Source organism: Peromyscus leucopus, chromosome 1 (genome assembly GCF_004664715.2).
Source record: "Peromyscus leucopus breed LL Stock chromosome 1, UCI_PerLeu_2.1, whole genome shotgun sequence".
Classification (NCBI taxonomy): Eukaryota; Metazoa; Chordata; class Mammalia; order Rodentia; family Cricetidae; genus Peromyscus; species Peromyscus leucopus.
Genome location: NC_051063.1, coordinates 28,962,015 through 28,977,755, shown reverse-complemented (window position 1 = coordinate 28,977,755; position 15,741 = coordinate 28,962,015). Strand labels below are relative to the sequence as shown.

The 15,741-nt window shown below is 43.1% G+C and overlaps 1 protein-coding gene across 1 annotated transcript in view; it reads left to right on the top strand.

Annotated features, from left to right (window-relative positions):
* Positions 1-15,470, top strand: part of Atrnl1 (attractin like 1) — a 590,535-nt gene extending 575,065 nt beyond the window's left edge. The window contains exon 29 of the mRNA XM_028880975.1: positions 13,102-15,470. Coding sequence (XP_028736808.1) covers positions 13,102-13,223 — 122 coding nt within the window. The 3' untranslated portion in view covers positions 13,224-15,470. The remainder of the gene's footprint in view (positions 1-13,101) is intronic.
* Positions 15,471-15,741: the final 271 nt, after the last annotated feature.

The following is a 15,741-nucleotide window of genomic DNA, read 5'->3' as shown; positions in this document are numbered from 1 at the left end:
GCAGATCAAGCTAATCAACTGTCTTATTTATCCGGAGGGCCTGATCCAGTTGGGGGCTCCTCAGCTACTGGTTCATAGTTCATGTGTTTCCTTTCGTTTGTATATTTGTCCCTGTGCTTTTTCCAACTTTGGTCTCAACAATTCTCGCTCATACAAACCCTCCTCTTTCTCACTAATTGGACTCTTGGAGCTCCACCTGGGGCCTGACCGGGGATCTCTGCATCTGGTTCCCTCAGTCATTGGATGGTGTTTCTAGCATGACAATTAGGATGTTTGGCCAGGTGGCCTTCGAATACTTCAGAGATCTATTCAGAGAGCCTGATCCAGTTGGGGGCCCCTCAGCCTTTGGTTCATAGTTCATGTGTTTCCATTCGTTTGGCTATTTGTCCCTGTGCTTTATCCAACCTTGGTTTCAACAATTCTCGCTCCTATAAACCCTCCTCTTTCTCGCTAATTAGACTCCCAGCGCTCCACCAGGGGCCTAGCCGTGGACGTCTGCATCCAGATTCCTCAGTCCTTGGATGGGGTTTCTAGCACGACTATTAGGGTGTTTGGCCATCCCATCACCAGAGTAGGTTAGTTCCGGCTGTCTCTCGACCATTGCCAGCCGTCTATTGTGGGGGTATCTTTGTGGATTTCTGTGGGCCTCTCTAGCACTTTGTTTCTTCCTTTTCTCGTGTGGTATTCATTTACCATGGTCTCCTATTCCTTGTTCCCCCTCTCGGTTCTTGATCCAGCTGGGATCTCCCGCTCCCCCAAGTTCTCTTTCCCTCAACCCTCGCCCTTCATTACTCCCACTCATGTCCAGGTTGTTCATGTAGATCTCAGCCATTTCTCCGTCATTGGGTGATCCTCGTGTCTTTCTTGGGGTCCTGTTTTCCAGGTAGCCTCCCTGGTGATGTGAGTAGCAGTCCAGTCATCCTTTTTCCACCTTTAGTATCCTCCTATGAGTGAGTACATACCATATTTGTCTCTCTGAGTCTGGGTTGCCTCACTCAGGATGATTTTTTTCTAGATCCATCCATTTGCCTGCAAACCTCATGATGTCATTGTTTTTCTCTGCTGAGTAGTATTCCATTGTATGTATGTGCCATAATTTATTTATCGATTCTTCAGTTGAAGGGCATCTAGGTTGTTTCCAGGTTTTGGCTATTACAAACAATGCTGATATGAACATAGCTGAGCAAGTGCTCTTGTGGTATGATTGAGCATTTCTTGGGTATATGCTCAAGAGCTGGATCTTGGGGGAGATTGATTCCCAATTTTCTCAGAAAGCGCCATATTGATTTCCAAAGTGGTTGTACAAGCTTGCATTCCCACCAGCAGTGGAGGAAAGTTCCCCTAGTTCCATATCCTCTCCAGCATAAGGTGTCTTCAGTGTTTTTGATCTTAGCCATTCTGATAGACATAAGGTGGTATCTCAAAGTTGTTTTGATTTGCATTTCCCTGATGATTAGGGATGTTGAGCAATTCCTTAAATGTCTTTCAACCATTTGAGTTTCCTCTGTTGAGAATTCTCTGTTTAGTTCTATAGCCCATTTCTTAATTGGACTGTTGGTCGTTTTGATGTCTAATTTCTTGAGTTCCTTATATATTCTGGATATCAGTCCTCTGTCAGATGTGGGATTGGTGAAGACCTTTTCCCATTCTGTAGGCTGTCGCTTTGCCTTGTTGACTGTATCCTTTGCTCTACAAAAGCTTCTCAGTTTCAAGAGGTCCCATTGATTGATTGTTTCTCTCAGTGTCTATGCTACTGGTGTTATATTTAGGAAGTGATCTCCTCTGCCAAAGCGTTCAAGACTACTTCCTACTTTCTCTTCTAGCAGGTTCAGAGTAGCTGGATTTATGTTGAGGTCCTTGATCCACTTGGACTTGAGTTTTGTGCACGGTGACAGATATGGATCTATTTGCAGCCTTCTACACGTTGATATCCAGTTATGCCAGCACCATTTGTTGAAGATGCTTTCTTTTTTCCATTGTACACTTTTGGCTTCTTTGTCAAAAATTATATGTTAATAGGTGTGCGGGTTAATGTCAGGGTCTTCAATTCGATTCCATTGGTCCACATGTCGGTTTTTATGCCAATACCAAGCTGTTTTTATTACTGTAGCTCTATAGTAGAGCTTGAAGTCAGGGATTGTGATGCCTCCAGAGGTTGTTTTATTGTACAGGATTCTTTTGGCTATCCTGGGTTTTTTGTTTTTCCATATGAAGTTGAGTATTATTCTTTCCAGGTCTGTGAAGAATTGTGTTGGTATTTTGATGGGGATTGCATTGAATCTGTAGATTGCTTTTGGTAAGATTGCCATTTTTACTATGTTGGTCCTGCCTATCCATGAGCATGGGAGATCTTTCCATTTTCTGACATCTTCTTCAATTTCTTTTTTCAGGGACTTAAAGTTCTTGTCATATAGGTCCTTCTCTTGCTTGGTTAGTGTTACCCCAAGGTATTTTATGTCATTTGTGGCTATTGTAATGGGTGATGTGTCTCTGATTTCCTTCTCAGCCTGTTTGTCAATTGTATATAGGAGGGCGACTGGTTTTTTTGAGTTGATCTTGTGTCCTGCTATGTTGCTGAAGGTGTTTATAAGCTTTATCAGTTCCTTGGTGAATCTTTGGGGTCACTCAAGTATACTATCATGTCATCTGCAAATAGGGAAAGCTTGACTTCCTCCTTTCCAATTTGTATCCCCTTAATCTCCTTATGTTGTCTTATTGCTCTGGCTAGAACTTCAAGTACTATATTGAATAAGTATGGGGAGATCGGACAACCTTGCCTCATTCCTGATTTTAGTGGAATTGCTTTGAGTTTCTCTCCATTTAATTTGATGTTGACTGTTCAGCCTTGATTTGAAATTGTAGACAGGTCTGTGAGCTAAACCAGTTTAACAGAAAACATCTGCCTTGGCTCTGACTTTTTGCACCAACCTCTGAGAGAGAACTTGAAAGGTGAGTGAAGGGACGCTGCAGGAGAACAGGCCTGTGTGGGATTTCCAGGGTTGGTTTATATCAGCAGGGTCTCCAAGGACAGTTAGGGGGAGCTGTTCCTAGGGCTCTGACACCAATCTGGTGTGGTAGCAGTTTCTGGTTTTTGTCAGGCTTGCACACACAGCCATAGACACTGAACCCTGTTTAGCTGTGATGTAGATCCAGAAGCTCTCAGTTCACCTCACTAGCAGCACACAGCTCCGTCACACACTGTGCTCTCCTCTTTGGTGTTTATTGACTAAGAGAAACATTGGGACGTAAAAGTGAACAGTCCTCTTGTTCAACATATTCCCAATCACAAAGGGAGATAAACGAAACTGCACTAAATGTAAAGAATTAGAAAACAAAACTAAAGGAGTAAGAAAAAAAAAAACCCAAAGGAAGACTTAGCCGGTTCCTTGACCCTTATGTCCGGACACCACCTAAGCATAAGTTCAAAACATACGCAACACCCCAGCTGGGTCTTGACATAGAGCTCTGGTCCTTAACTAACAAGACCAAATGTTCACTTCTAGACATGTTCTTGGATCCACCAGTCCTCCACCTTCTTGGTGATCTTTGGCTCATTCTGTTGCCACATAGTAGCACATGTGAGGGGCAGGGACAGTATCTGGAGGCTTGGCAGTGACCTCCTGAAGAAAACCAGCTGGGGTCATACATTTGAAGAGCAAGAGGTAATCTTAGGAGCCACCAACTTTAACTTTTTAGAAATATTGCCAGAGACACTCTGAATTGCCAGTCAAGTTAAAAAAAAAAATGGAAGCCACAAATTCAGCTGACCCAAAGTTGCCATGGAATGTGGAGGTTCATTACTGAAGACAGAAACAAGGCCCATGGTCATAATGGCCACTTGTGGGCTAATCCTTACATAACCTATGACCACCTGTCCCTGCCTCGCTGGTGCACCTGTCCTCTGCACTGCTGGCCATCTTCTTGACATCATTCTCCTTTTTCTGCTGTTGTGGCCTACTTCCCTCCAATGCAGGGTGTCCAGCTCCTGCCAGGCCTGCTTCTGGCCCCGCACAGGAGCACAGGAAGCTGTACTTGCCAATGGCATTGAAAGACCTTTTCTGGCCCAGTGCAGTACAAGGGCCAGACACATCCCCTCTGTGCTGTTCCTGCCTGCAGGTGTCAGTGCTTGGTGCAGCCATGTTTGGCTAATGCAAAGGCCAGGACTGCTTCTTGCAGAAGCACTTTCCCGGGTGAGAACAAACTTTGATCTGTGACCTGCTCTGGTTTTAGACACTACAGCAACAGTTAGTGTTGCTCCCCATACAAGCACCTGGGATTTTCCCCAGGTCATCACAATCCCTGTGTCTAGGACACACATAGCCTGGCTGATTCCGTTAAATCATATGCTTCTGCACAGTGTTTGGATACATAGGCATCCGAGCCAGAAAAACAAGGAGTCAGCTCTGTGTCTGCTGAGTTTTCATCTCTCATAATTATCTCTCCAAAATACCTACCCTGTGCACCCCATTTCATTCTTACCACCGATGTTCCTTTTCTAGTTTAAGGGGAAAAAAGCCTCTCCCCTGCTCCTGTGTGCCTTCCATGCCTGTTGATTGTGGTGATATTTCTGGCTGGCAAACTAAAAACCCATGTGCAATAGCAGCACAGCCACGAGCTCATGCATCTCTGCCCCAGCTCCGTGCTCTCCAAGCACAGCCAGCTACCACACATTGCCTGCGTTATGCCCTCCATACATGTTAATCAACTGGACCCAGACCGTTACTCCTATTTGCATACATTGTTACAATAATGTGCATACAGTCCTGAGGGCAATGCCTGGCTTGGTACATGCTTTTGATCAACGGTAGCAAAATGTTGTTTTGTGCCACTGTTGTTGTGGCCTTTATCGTCATCGACAGTAATTAATGCCTTGGACCATGCTGATTTCACATCTCTAACAGTGTGTTTTGCTTTTTCTTTTGGCTCAAAATCCTGCAGTGGATGTCTGTATTCAAGCTGCAGATTCCTTCTTTCTTTCGTCTGTAAAGTGAGCAGAGCTAGAGTCCCACGACCTGGGCCAGGGGTTCAGGTCCGTGTACCCCACCAGCTGTGTGAACTGAACCAGTCATTTGCACACTCTGCTTCATGTTGGCCATCTGTGAAGCCAGGATAAAAATAGCTCCCTGACCCACTTCAACAAAATGGTCTTGAGGAGCAGCCTAGAGGGTGAATGAAAAGGCACGCTTTAACTGAGAAATCGCAAGTTAATCATTAGTCGGATTTGAAATAACTCAAGCAGCATTAATGTAAACAATGCTTATCAGTGATCTCGGCTACTTTCAAGTTCCCTAATGCATCAGCAGCACACACAGTCACGCATGTCCTCACAAGCTCTCGCTGTTCTCCCCACAGCATCAGGAGAATTCAGCCCTGAGAACGCAGTACAACAGCAGCTCACTGCCCATGCTGTCTGAGAGTCCTCCAGTCTGTCTTTCTGCGTGTTGTCCCCTTCTCTGACATTCTAACTCACAGTCACACTTGGCTTTGAATGAATGGATGGATGGATGAATGGATGGATGAATGAATGCTACCATGAGACATCATCACAGTTATACAGTTCCCAGTGCTTTCTCCATTCCTTCCTGTTTGGCTTGAGAATTTTCATATGAAGGTGATGATGATGATGATGACAACTGACATTTCATTTATTTTGAGATAATATTATTATATCTTTCTTCCTTCCAACCCCTATCTATCCCTGCTTGCTCCCTTTCAAATTATTCATGTCCTCTTTTAGTTGTTGTTGTTGTTGTTGTTGTTGTTGGTGGTGGTGGTGGTGGTGGTGGTGGTGGGTGTGGGTGTGTGTAAAACCTGTCCAGTCTGTATAATGTTACTTGTGCATGTGTGTTTGTATTGTGCTCTTCTCTAGGGAAGACTGTTTCTCCCACTCTTGTAGTCCTTAGCTGCCTGTAGTTCTTTGTGTGGGGTGGAAGCCTGTGGTCTTTCCCCAGTCCACTTGGGCTCGTTTACTGTTGTCCTCATTCAGCTCATGTTGCTGAGACTTTGTGGGTGGAGCTTCTGAAATTTCTAGGAACACAGTCTCACTGCAAACCCCCTGATCCTCTGGCCTTTACAACCTTGCTGCTGCTCCTCTTCCAAAATGTCCCCTGTATCAGGTGCTGCAGTGTGTTGTAGATGTATCCATGGGGACTTGACTCCACAACTTCACACTTTGATTGGATGTGGTTTTCTGTAATGGTCCCTGTCTGTTGCAAAAAGTTTCCTTGATGAGGGGTGAGACTGCACTTGTCTGTGGGTGTAGGACAAATATTTAGAATGTTCTTAGGAATTGTGCTGTGTTAGGAAAGTGGTGGTTGTAGGTTCCCCCCAAGATCCATGACTTGACTAGCCCAGGTAGCTGGCTAGGTGTCCAGTGCCAGGCATGGATTCTCTCTTGTTGATTAGAGAACTGTTGGTTACTGGCAGGATTCTTGCCCCTGCTGCAGCCTTAGGGTCATCATGCCATGCTGGTCGTTGTTATGATCACATGTGTCACAGCTGTGCAGGGCACTTGGCTGTCCCCTCTTTGGGAAGCTTGCAGGGCACCTCTGGTTCCACGAAAGCTCATCCTCAGGGAGGAGGCATTAATTCGGGTAACTAACAGTTTTGAAATTGTAGGTAGCGGGCACTCAGAGACGTCCTTCGTATACACTCTTCGCCATAGCTTGGTCAAAAGACAACATGTTCTTGATGAACAGTGGCATAAGTTCTGAGGGTTGCAGGTCTCTTACATCTTGCTATCTCACTTGTCACTTAGGGGCAAGAGCAGTTCCTGTGGACAGCAGGCATTCAAAGAATACTTCCTGTGAAGTGACTTGCTCTTCAGATAACCTTTTGATGTTTAGGAGTTGGGAGTTTTTGAGACATTTGTAGTTTGCTGATGAAATCTGCAATAGTACCTTGCAGCTTACAAAATACTTTCACATACATAATTTTATTTAGTTAAGAAACATTAAGATACAGTTTCTCTACACAATAAAAAACAAAATATGGCCATTGTCACAGTATTGTCTTTTTTCAGTTTCTCAACTAGTGATAAACACTTTGAAATTAAGGATTACTAGTCTTAAAATGAAGGATTATTATATCAAGAACTTTTGTTTTGTTTGTTTTGAGACAGAATCTTAGGTAGGCTCAACTGTACCACAAACTCACAATCTTTTACTCGCCACTGCGAGAGCGCCGCACAGAATGGTTTCAGTTGGCTTGGGAAAAGGGAAGTCTCAGTTGAGTTCCAAATTTACTTCCCAGCTTGGAAAGCTGGTGTGGTGAAGACTGGCGTTTTTACATGTCACAACTCTAAAAAAAGAAATTATATAAAAGAACCAAGTAAAATTTCCTACAGTGTAATTAAAATTAGAACTGATGAGAAATGGAGGAAGCCCCACCTGCTAAGCATCATGGGAATTCGCTTTAAATAATGATTTGAGACAGCACATTCCAGCCAATGAGGGATCACATCATACAAAGTCAAAGGGTATGCTCAACAATGTTATAGAAAGCTGGATCATATGTCCATGGAATTTATATGGTTATATTTTCTATAATTCAAACACTGTGCCTTTAAATGAAATTACACAATATGTTCATGTGTTAAAGGCCCAATGACATTTAATAAACAGAATACAAAGATCACTTAGATTTAGACACTGGCATCTGTGGTGGTCAGTGAGTTTTAGTAGGTGAGGGGAAACATTCCTTTAAGGCTCAGACAAGTATTACTGATCCATTTGTTATTCCAGTGTCTGGAACACTTGAAGTATTTCAGTTTTTATTCAACAATGTAACCTTTGGAGTTTTGCCTAATAATGACTTCACTTGTGTTAGCCTTCCAACAGATAAATTAAAATGGAAATGTGTATTTTCTGATTATGCATCCAGCCATGGCTGAGTATTGGCAAGCAGGGCCACACTGAATGTTCAGTGGCGGCTGCACAATGGTGAGAGTCTGTATGACATCAAAGTTTCCCAAAGTCACTTTCTTAATCATGTGAAGGATTACCAAGGCTCTGATCACAAGTATGTAGCTATATAGAATCAGAAGGAAAACATTCAAACATCCCAGCATGGTATTTCCATTTAAATCTGATTACAGTGAAATAAAACTGTAGCCATTAAAGGTTTAGAAGAACTACAAATACAAGCAGTAAAAGAAGACAGACAGTAAATGAGGTAGTAAAACATTTCCGCGGGCACACAGTTTATGGCACTCATTCTGTCTTCTGGAGCAGACTGCAATTCAGTACAGACCCTGCACCATTCTCTGAACTCCACTTAAACCTGCAATTAACCTTTCACGCCTAATGAAGCTGTTTTCCTGGAAAATTAAAATATATAGTGGTGCTTGCTTTTACACAGACTTGGGAGGAAAGCATTTCAAAATGAATGACTTCTTCAAGGTTTCTATTGAAATGTAAAATGTAAGCACAGTGTCCATGTATGACGTTGGGATATTCTTTCCAAAGCAGTTGCATTTGATGTGCAGTATTTATTCCTGTACTTATTAATTGTTCTTGCATAATTGCAAAGAAACATGCGTCAGTCATTTTACGATTGCATTGTTACTACCAGAGCTTCCTGTTAGGACTCACTTCCATGGGAAAACCAGGGTCTACAAACAATAACTGAACCCCTGATGTGTTGCTAGTGTTTGAAGAAGATGTATTTGCCAGTGAAGTGTTGGATTATAAGCTATAACTGTTCCTTTCTGTTCCAGACGTGTTTGCAAGTGCTTACAGAGAGGTGAAGTTCTCAAATTATAGGAAGCAAATACAGTTGAGGTTCCAGCTACATCTAGTCTCTGTGCATTGTTCTCCTACTTACTAAATGGCTCTGGTGACTGTTGGCACCCAGCACTGTGACTGCTGAATCCAGCCCATTTGCTGAGGGAAATTCTGATGTAACCACCTGCTTCCTTCACATCTTGTGCCCACCTGGGTGACCCCAGGGTAGCACGTTTGAAATACCCGGAAGTGCTGGGAGATGGGGAAACAGGAGGTGGACTTTCTTATATGGTTTAGACTTGGAATTTAAATAATGTGTCACGGTGTCTGGTATTTAAGAATCAAAAGTCCAGAGAGCTAAGGCTTCCAGGAAATATTTAAACCCTAGCATTATTATTGAGTCTATGGGTATATATTGATGTACATTCTACCAGCCCGCAGTGCTGGCCTGTCACCATGACATGGTAAATGAAATTCCTTTAGACCGCCAGTCTAAGATAATGAATTGTTCCCACAGTTAATTGTATTGCCTTGATAACAAGGAACTATCGGAGGCCTAGAGAACACAATAAGTGGATTTCATCAGATGATTTGTGTGACGTTTTGAAAAATTATCCTCTGGAGTGACCTTATTTTAATGGAACTCTAGTGGCAATCAGCACGCACCACACTGCGCAGGAGCCGATGGCATACTTCCTCCTGTGGTACATGGCAGAGGGTCATCCCAGGAAAGCCCCTGGCAGGGAGAAGCTCTGGGCACTCCAGAGTGGGAGACAGTGGGTGCAGTAGAGCACCTCTGAGAACCCGTTTCTGGATTATGTGGTTGGTGTGTACCTTGTTTTAAAATACAGAAAAGAGCTGGGATTACTTGTATCTGTATCTATCTCATCATCATTGCCAATGAGGAAATGAAACCACAATCTACATGAAAACCAGTGAAAGGTGTTTATTTCAAGAGCGTGCATTGGAAGGGAGTCAGCCACCTTCAGTGGAAGACTTGCCATCAGGCTACAGAGTGGGGAGGCTCTCAGAGGACAAGGGGATGCCATTATGTCTAGATTGGAGAGTGTTGGTTACGGGAGCTGTAGATCGGCTAACTAGAAGTGGTGTTCTGCACAGTTGGTTAGGGTGAACATTCCCTGTTTCCAGTTGTCCCACACTGGAACTGAAGGTTCAGATTAGGTAGGCTGCCTGATTATTCATTAAGCCCTAATTGTTCAGGAAGATGGTCCTTACTGAACCCTCATGTGTAACATGAATAGCAAAACGGTCTTATTAATAAAAACCTGGAGCCAGATATTGGGGTAAAAAACTGAGAGATCAGAAAAGCAGAAAGAAGCCAGCCATGTTCTTACCTCTTGGAGATCCTCAGCCAAAGAGACCTACTTCCTGTCACCCACGCCTATATGCCTTTCTGTTCTGCCTCTCACTTCCTCTCTCTGCCCAGCTACATTACTTTCTGTCTGTCTGTACAGACCTCCAGACCTCTATGGTTAATGCTGGGATTAAAGGCATGTGTCACCATGCCTAGCTCTGTTCCCCAGATGGATCTCTGCCTCCTGAATGCTAGCATGTGCCTGACCTCTATGTTTACTATAGTGGCTGGCTTTTTCCTCTGACCCTCAGATAAGCTTTCATGGGCACACAATATATTGGGGGACACAATATATCACCCACCACATTCATGAGTGGTCTGCATTCCTGCCAGTGTGACTTGTTGCTCAATGGCATCCTGGACTGCCCTTGCAGCTCATAGACTGGTTTTCTGAACAGGCAGCTGGTGACAGGTCGGAGCTCTTATTTAGGGTCTGAATATCGTCTGTATGTCCAGTCTGTTCCTCACATGCAACTTATTAGAGGAATGGAGGAAGATAACATTCCTCCTTTAAAAGCTACTAAATTGACCTTTTGTCATTTGATGAAAGAGAAAGCAGACTAACAAAGTATGCCAACACCTAGGCCTCCCACATCCTTGTGTCCCTACACAGTGTGGGGAGACAGGGCCTGTTTCATTCAGTTCCTTACCCTTGTAGGCAGGTAGGATGAAGACTTGGCAACTTCTGGGTTGTTCTGGTGATTATAAAGTTTACCATATATCAAACAGGAAGAAATTCAAAATCAGAAACAAAATCCTTACATTTGACATTCAAGGTACACAAACACAGACAATTATGACCTTTGTGCTGTTCATAATTACGAGAATCTGAACTCCTGGTGGGTCACAAACCATGAGATCTGGTAAGGGAATCAAGCTTAACTCTGAATGAAAATATCATCTAACCTATGCACAAGGCAAAGTGACCCTGAGTGTCCTCTATAACACAGGGTAGATGGCACTTAAATACCACTTTCTAAGGATTTCCAAGGTTCCCAGCATGCTTAGTGCTGTTTAGAGTTTAGAGTCTAAACAGGATTCATTGTTCATTTTCATAGAATAGCACAAAACCACCAAGTTAAAAGTAAGCATGATTTTCTATTTTATTTGTATATTAATTAAAATATGGTTTATGAATTTTCAGCTCAATGTGTTCTGATGCTTCAGAATCCTGGGGTAAACTGGGAGTCTTGTGACAAACAGTACTTTAATAGGCTTTGGACTTCATATACTCCCAAATACAAAGACGCCATGGCAGTGGAGAAGTGGCAGAATGTCCCGTTTTGGCATCTGAAGCTTTTGACTGACTCCTGATGTCACATCCACAGTAAGGGGAACAACATTTGGAGCCCTATGTAAATGAAAAAGTATTTTTCAGAGCTCTGGCATGATCTCCTATTTGGATGTAGTAATTATCAAAATTAGTGTAAGTCATCTCTGCCTACAGTAAAGGAGTTGTATATTACTCCTTGTATTTGCCTGTCTCTGGATGAGTTGGTGCCAGGAGCAAAGGATGGGGAAGCTGTAAATCATGACAGAAGTATGCCAGGAGACCCGAGGAAACTTGAGGTCTCCTCCATCTGAACTTTCAGTTAGCATAACCAAAGGCCGTGGCTTTTTTCAATTAAATCTTTCACATCCATGAAGTGAAGAAATAACGTCTTGACTATGAGTAAACCCTCCAACTCTGCAGCACTTCCAGAGTTCACATGTGCCTGTCAAAGAGCAAGAACAAGCCTGTTTCCAGTTTGAGCCTGTATTATCCCTAAACATTTCAGGGTGATGCTAGCATTCTGACGGGTACTTTGGCAGCACGTGGCTGCAACTGTAATCCCTTCTCTGTCTAGCCGAAGCGGCTCCTCCACCATTGCCCACTGTCTCTAGATGTCCTTGAGTGTATTTCCCTTCCAGACAGAACATGTCTAGTCATGAGCTCACCACATCCCTCCTCCCACCCTGCTCCCTGTGCGGAAAAGCTCACGCACCTTCTCCAGTTCAACTTCTTCCGCTGGCCAACTTTCACTCAGGTGGGTCAAAGGTGACCAAAATCTACTTTGAGGGAACCCAGTGGCCTCTGGTTAGGGCCTTCTAAGGTCAGGTGACCTTCTTCTACAGGTCTTCCTTTGTTCCATGGTTCTTTATTGTCATTTCTTTCTGTTTAGAAAGCCCTGAGTTCTGTTCTTGCCAAATCATCATATTTGAAGCTTATTTAGAATAAATTGACCCATGAGAATGAAAGGATGCAGTAGCATCTTGTGTGGGATAATATCCAAAATAAAGATCTTCCTTGAGAAGCAGTGTGTGAAGATGCCCATGAGGATGTAAGGACTGGGTCAACTCACTTCAAAGTCAATTCTCCACGACCTCGGCGTTCTTCAGTCAGGTCTGAAGCAAGGCCAAGTATTCTGGCCCTTTGATGAAGAATGAGAATTTTAGACTATTATTTGTTTTACTCAAAAATTATAGAACGCTACAGAAACAAAAGAGGCATGCTTGCTAGGGAGGGAGGAAGATAAATTGGTGTTGAATAGAGGATTTTCAGGGGAACAAAACTATCTGGATAGCCGTTGGCAGCTCCGTGGTGTGTAACAGTGGAAAGCCATTGGCCTGCCGATGGAAGCCACCTCAAGTGATAACCTTGCATCAATGTTCAGTGCTCCAAGCTTCTTTTAAAAGACATATCTAATGAGTTTTGTTTATGGAAGCAAAAAACAAAATAGTAACCTTGGAAATTCCCAGTCCATCCAGAACAAACTATATTCAAACACAGGAAAGAGAAGCAGTGTCCACAGCTGACCGCCACATTCCTGGAGCTCTGATTCGGTTGCCCAATATTATGGTCAGTTAGCTTCTTGTTCATCTCGTGTGTGCCGTTCACACTGCTAGATAATCAATCAGATCCTGAGCACTTCGTGGCTGAATGTGTTAGCATTATCCAGAGCCACCTCTGTCCATCTCAGATGTCTGTGTGACCTTCTAAATGCCTGCCTCCTTTCTTTCCAGGCCTTGCTATCGCCAGTGCCCTGGTAGACATCTCACAGCAGAAGCCTTCTGACAACAAAGACAAGACTTCCGGAGTCCGCAACCGGAAACACCTCTCCACGCGTCAAGGAACTTGTGTCTGAGTGGAAACCACTTCTGTGCTGTGTGCTGGTTTCCTTCACAAATGGCTTCCGTTAAAGCTCTTCTGTGGCCTTGGGTTTTACAGAGGTTAATGTCCTAGGATCCAGGGCCCAAGTACAGTTCCCTCTAAGTGGGCAATGTCCCAAGTGGCCAAAGAATGCCAGTGAGTTTTTTAAAAGTAACAGTATTGATGGTCGCAAGTGATAAAGTCAGTTTTTTGGCTCTCAGGCTTAGAACAATGTAACTTACTATGGAAAAAGATGTATATTGTTTCTTAATGCAGATGGAAATATGTAATTCATATAAACCAACTGTTTATATCCCAGGACTTTAAAGAAAGACATTTTATAATGCCTGAATGGTGAGAAATGGACAGTTTTTGCCTCATTAGCAAACGTAGGTCATTTGCATATGAGTGGGAAGTGAACAGATCATGGAAGCTGTAACTGCTGTTTTGTCTCATTATAAATATGAAAGCAAGGCTTTTATTTAATAACCTGAAGGTCATGTGTTTAAATGCTCCACATGACCACATAGTATCCAGAGTCGATTTGAGAATGTAACAATTTTCAACTAATGGGAACCCAGACCAGAGAGTTGGTCTGGATGGTGTGTGGCAGGAGGTCTGTTAGAATTTTGAGTGTGGGGAATGTTCTTGAAATGACAGAGCACAGGAAAGACTGCCTGGCAATCAGGTCCCTTCCTTCCACAAACAGTCTCCAGTTCAACAACCAGAAGACAGCCAGAACAGCCATTGGATAGCAGAGTCTCTGGTCCAAATGGTGATGCTTTGGTTGCTTGGGAATCACGGTGCGGTACCAGGCCAGAGTGTCCCTCAGAGTGTTCACCAGAGTGGGTCATTTTCTTCCAGTGGCCTTCTGTTCCCTGGATCTCAGTGACCTTCTACAAGTGTTACAGAACATGTCTTAAAGGTAACACTTTGCAAGCTCCCTGCTACCACCGCCTTCCTGTCGAATGTGAGCACACAGGAGCCGGCCAGCAAGCCTCAGCAAATGTCCCATCCCCAAGGCAATCACACCGTGCGGGGAGGATATCCACAGTCCGAAACCAAATCCATTGCTGGCCACATCCAAAACACCCTAATGACACAAAACCCCGACTAACAGTAGAAAGGAAAGACAGAAGGACAGCTCTCATGTGGGACGGTCATTGTGTGCTGATACCGACCGAAGTTCACTGAAATTCAGTCTGGAGTGGCCGTGGTTGACTTCAGGGTGACCACGGGAGAGATGAGAACCATGACCAAGATACCCAAAGCTGCTGCATACTCTGTAGTTTTCTTTAATATCAGAGTCATTACATCAAACCGGTGTTCTGTACTGTATACATACTTTTCATGTTCTTTGGAATTCTGGAGGGTGATGACACTTTACAATTAATGCCTAGTTACTTGCATGCCATGGTTGTATAGTAGCAGAATATGACCCTATTGCAATATTGAATATTTATTTCAAATTCCATGTATACATAGCTTAATTTGATGAGGACTGAGTGTAATATGTCACAGAAATGACCACAGAATATGTAGCTGCATCTTATAAAACATAGTTAGGTCGCATCTAACCATGATTGTCTTATTTTGATATCTAGCCTTTTGAATATAGTATATATTCTTTATGTTAGCATGATAAGTTACTCTATTTTCCATGCACTCAAAAGCAGATGAATTTGTAGAATAGTTTTAGTAATTTTCTCTCAGCTTGTGGGGTGTGGGCGGGAGAGGGAGGGCTGGTTATTGGTACTTCCCAGGATGTTTTCTCTCAGAAAACTAGTTGAGCTGAATTTGTAAATGTCTCCTAAAAACAATCAAGTAATTTGATCCACTTCTTTTAGACATTTTACATGTTGAATTTTCCCATGAAATAATAAATTGGCCAAACTGGTCATTATAAAGATCTAGTCATTTGAAAATAAAGAAGTTGCTCATTTTGTTGAATCCCCAACAGTTGTCTCTAGAGAAAAGCTCATACAACAAAGGTAAAGTACACCAGACCTGGCTGAGTCATCCAAGCTGCCAGCAGTCAATGCCACGTGGAGCTGCCCAGTCTCATCCACCGTGAATCCTACAGGGTTCTAAAACTTGAAAATCTGAATTTTAGAGAATTATGGAATTTAATGCAATGTCACACTCTACTGTTAACTCTGTGGCCAATTATGCAATATATTCTCAGCTTATAAAACTTTTTACTGGAAATAAAATTCTTCACCCCTAGGTGAAGCGAACCGAATGTCGATTCTGTGCCTGCTCTTCCCACCACCCCTCCTGATTGCTTTAAATGCGGGTGTTTTTTAATGGGAGCCTCAACATTTCAGCATAGAATGACTTGAGGAATCTTCATCATCTAAGATCTCACTGCTAAGTCTGAGCACTTTCAGACAGATAGAATGGAGTTTCAAAATTAACCTGGGACCATTATTTGGGCAACTAGAGAAAAATCCTAGTGAAAACACAGTATGCTTGTGTTTATGATTTGGTTTCGTAAATTTTAAAAAGAGTTA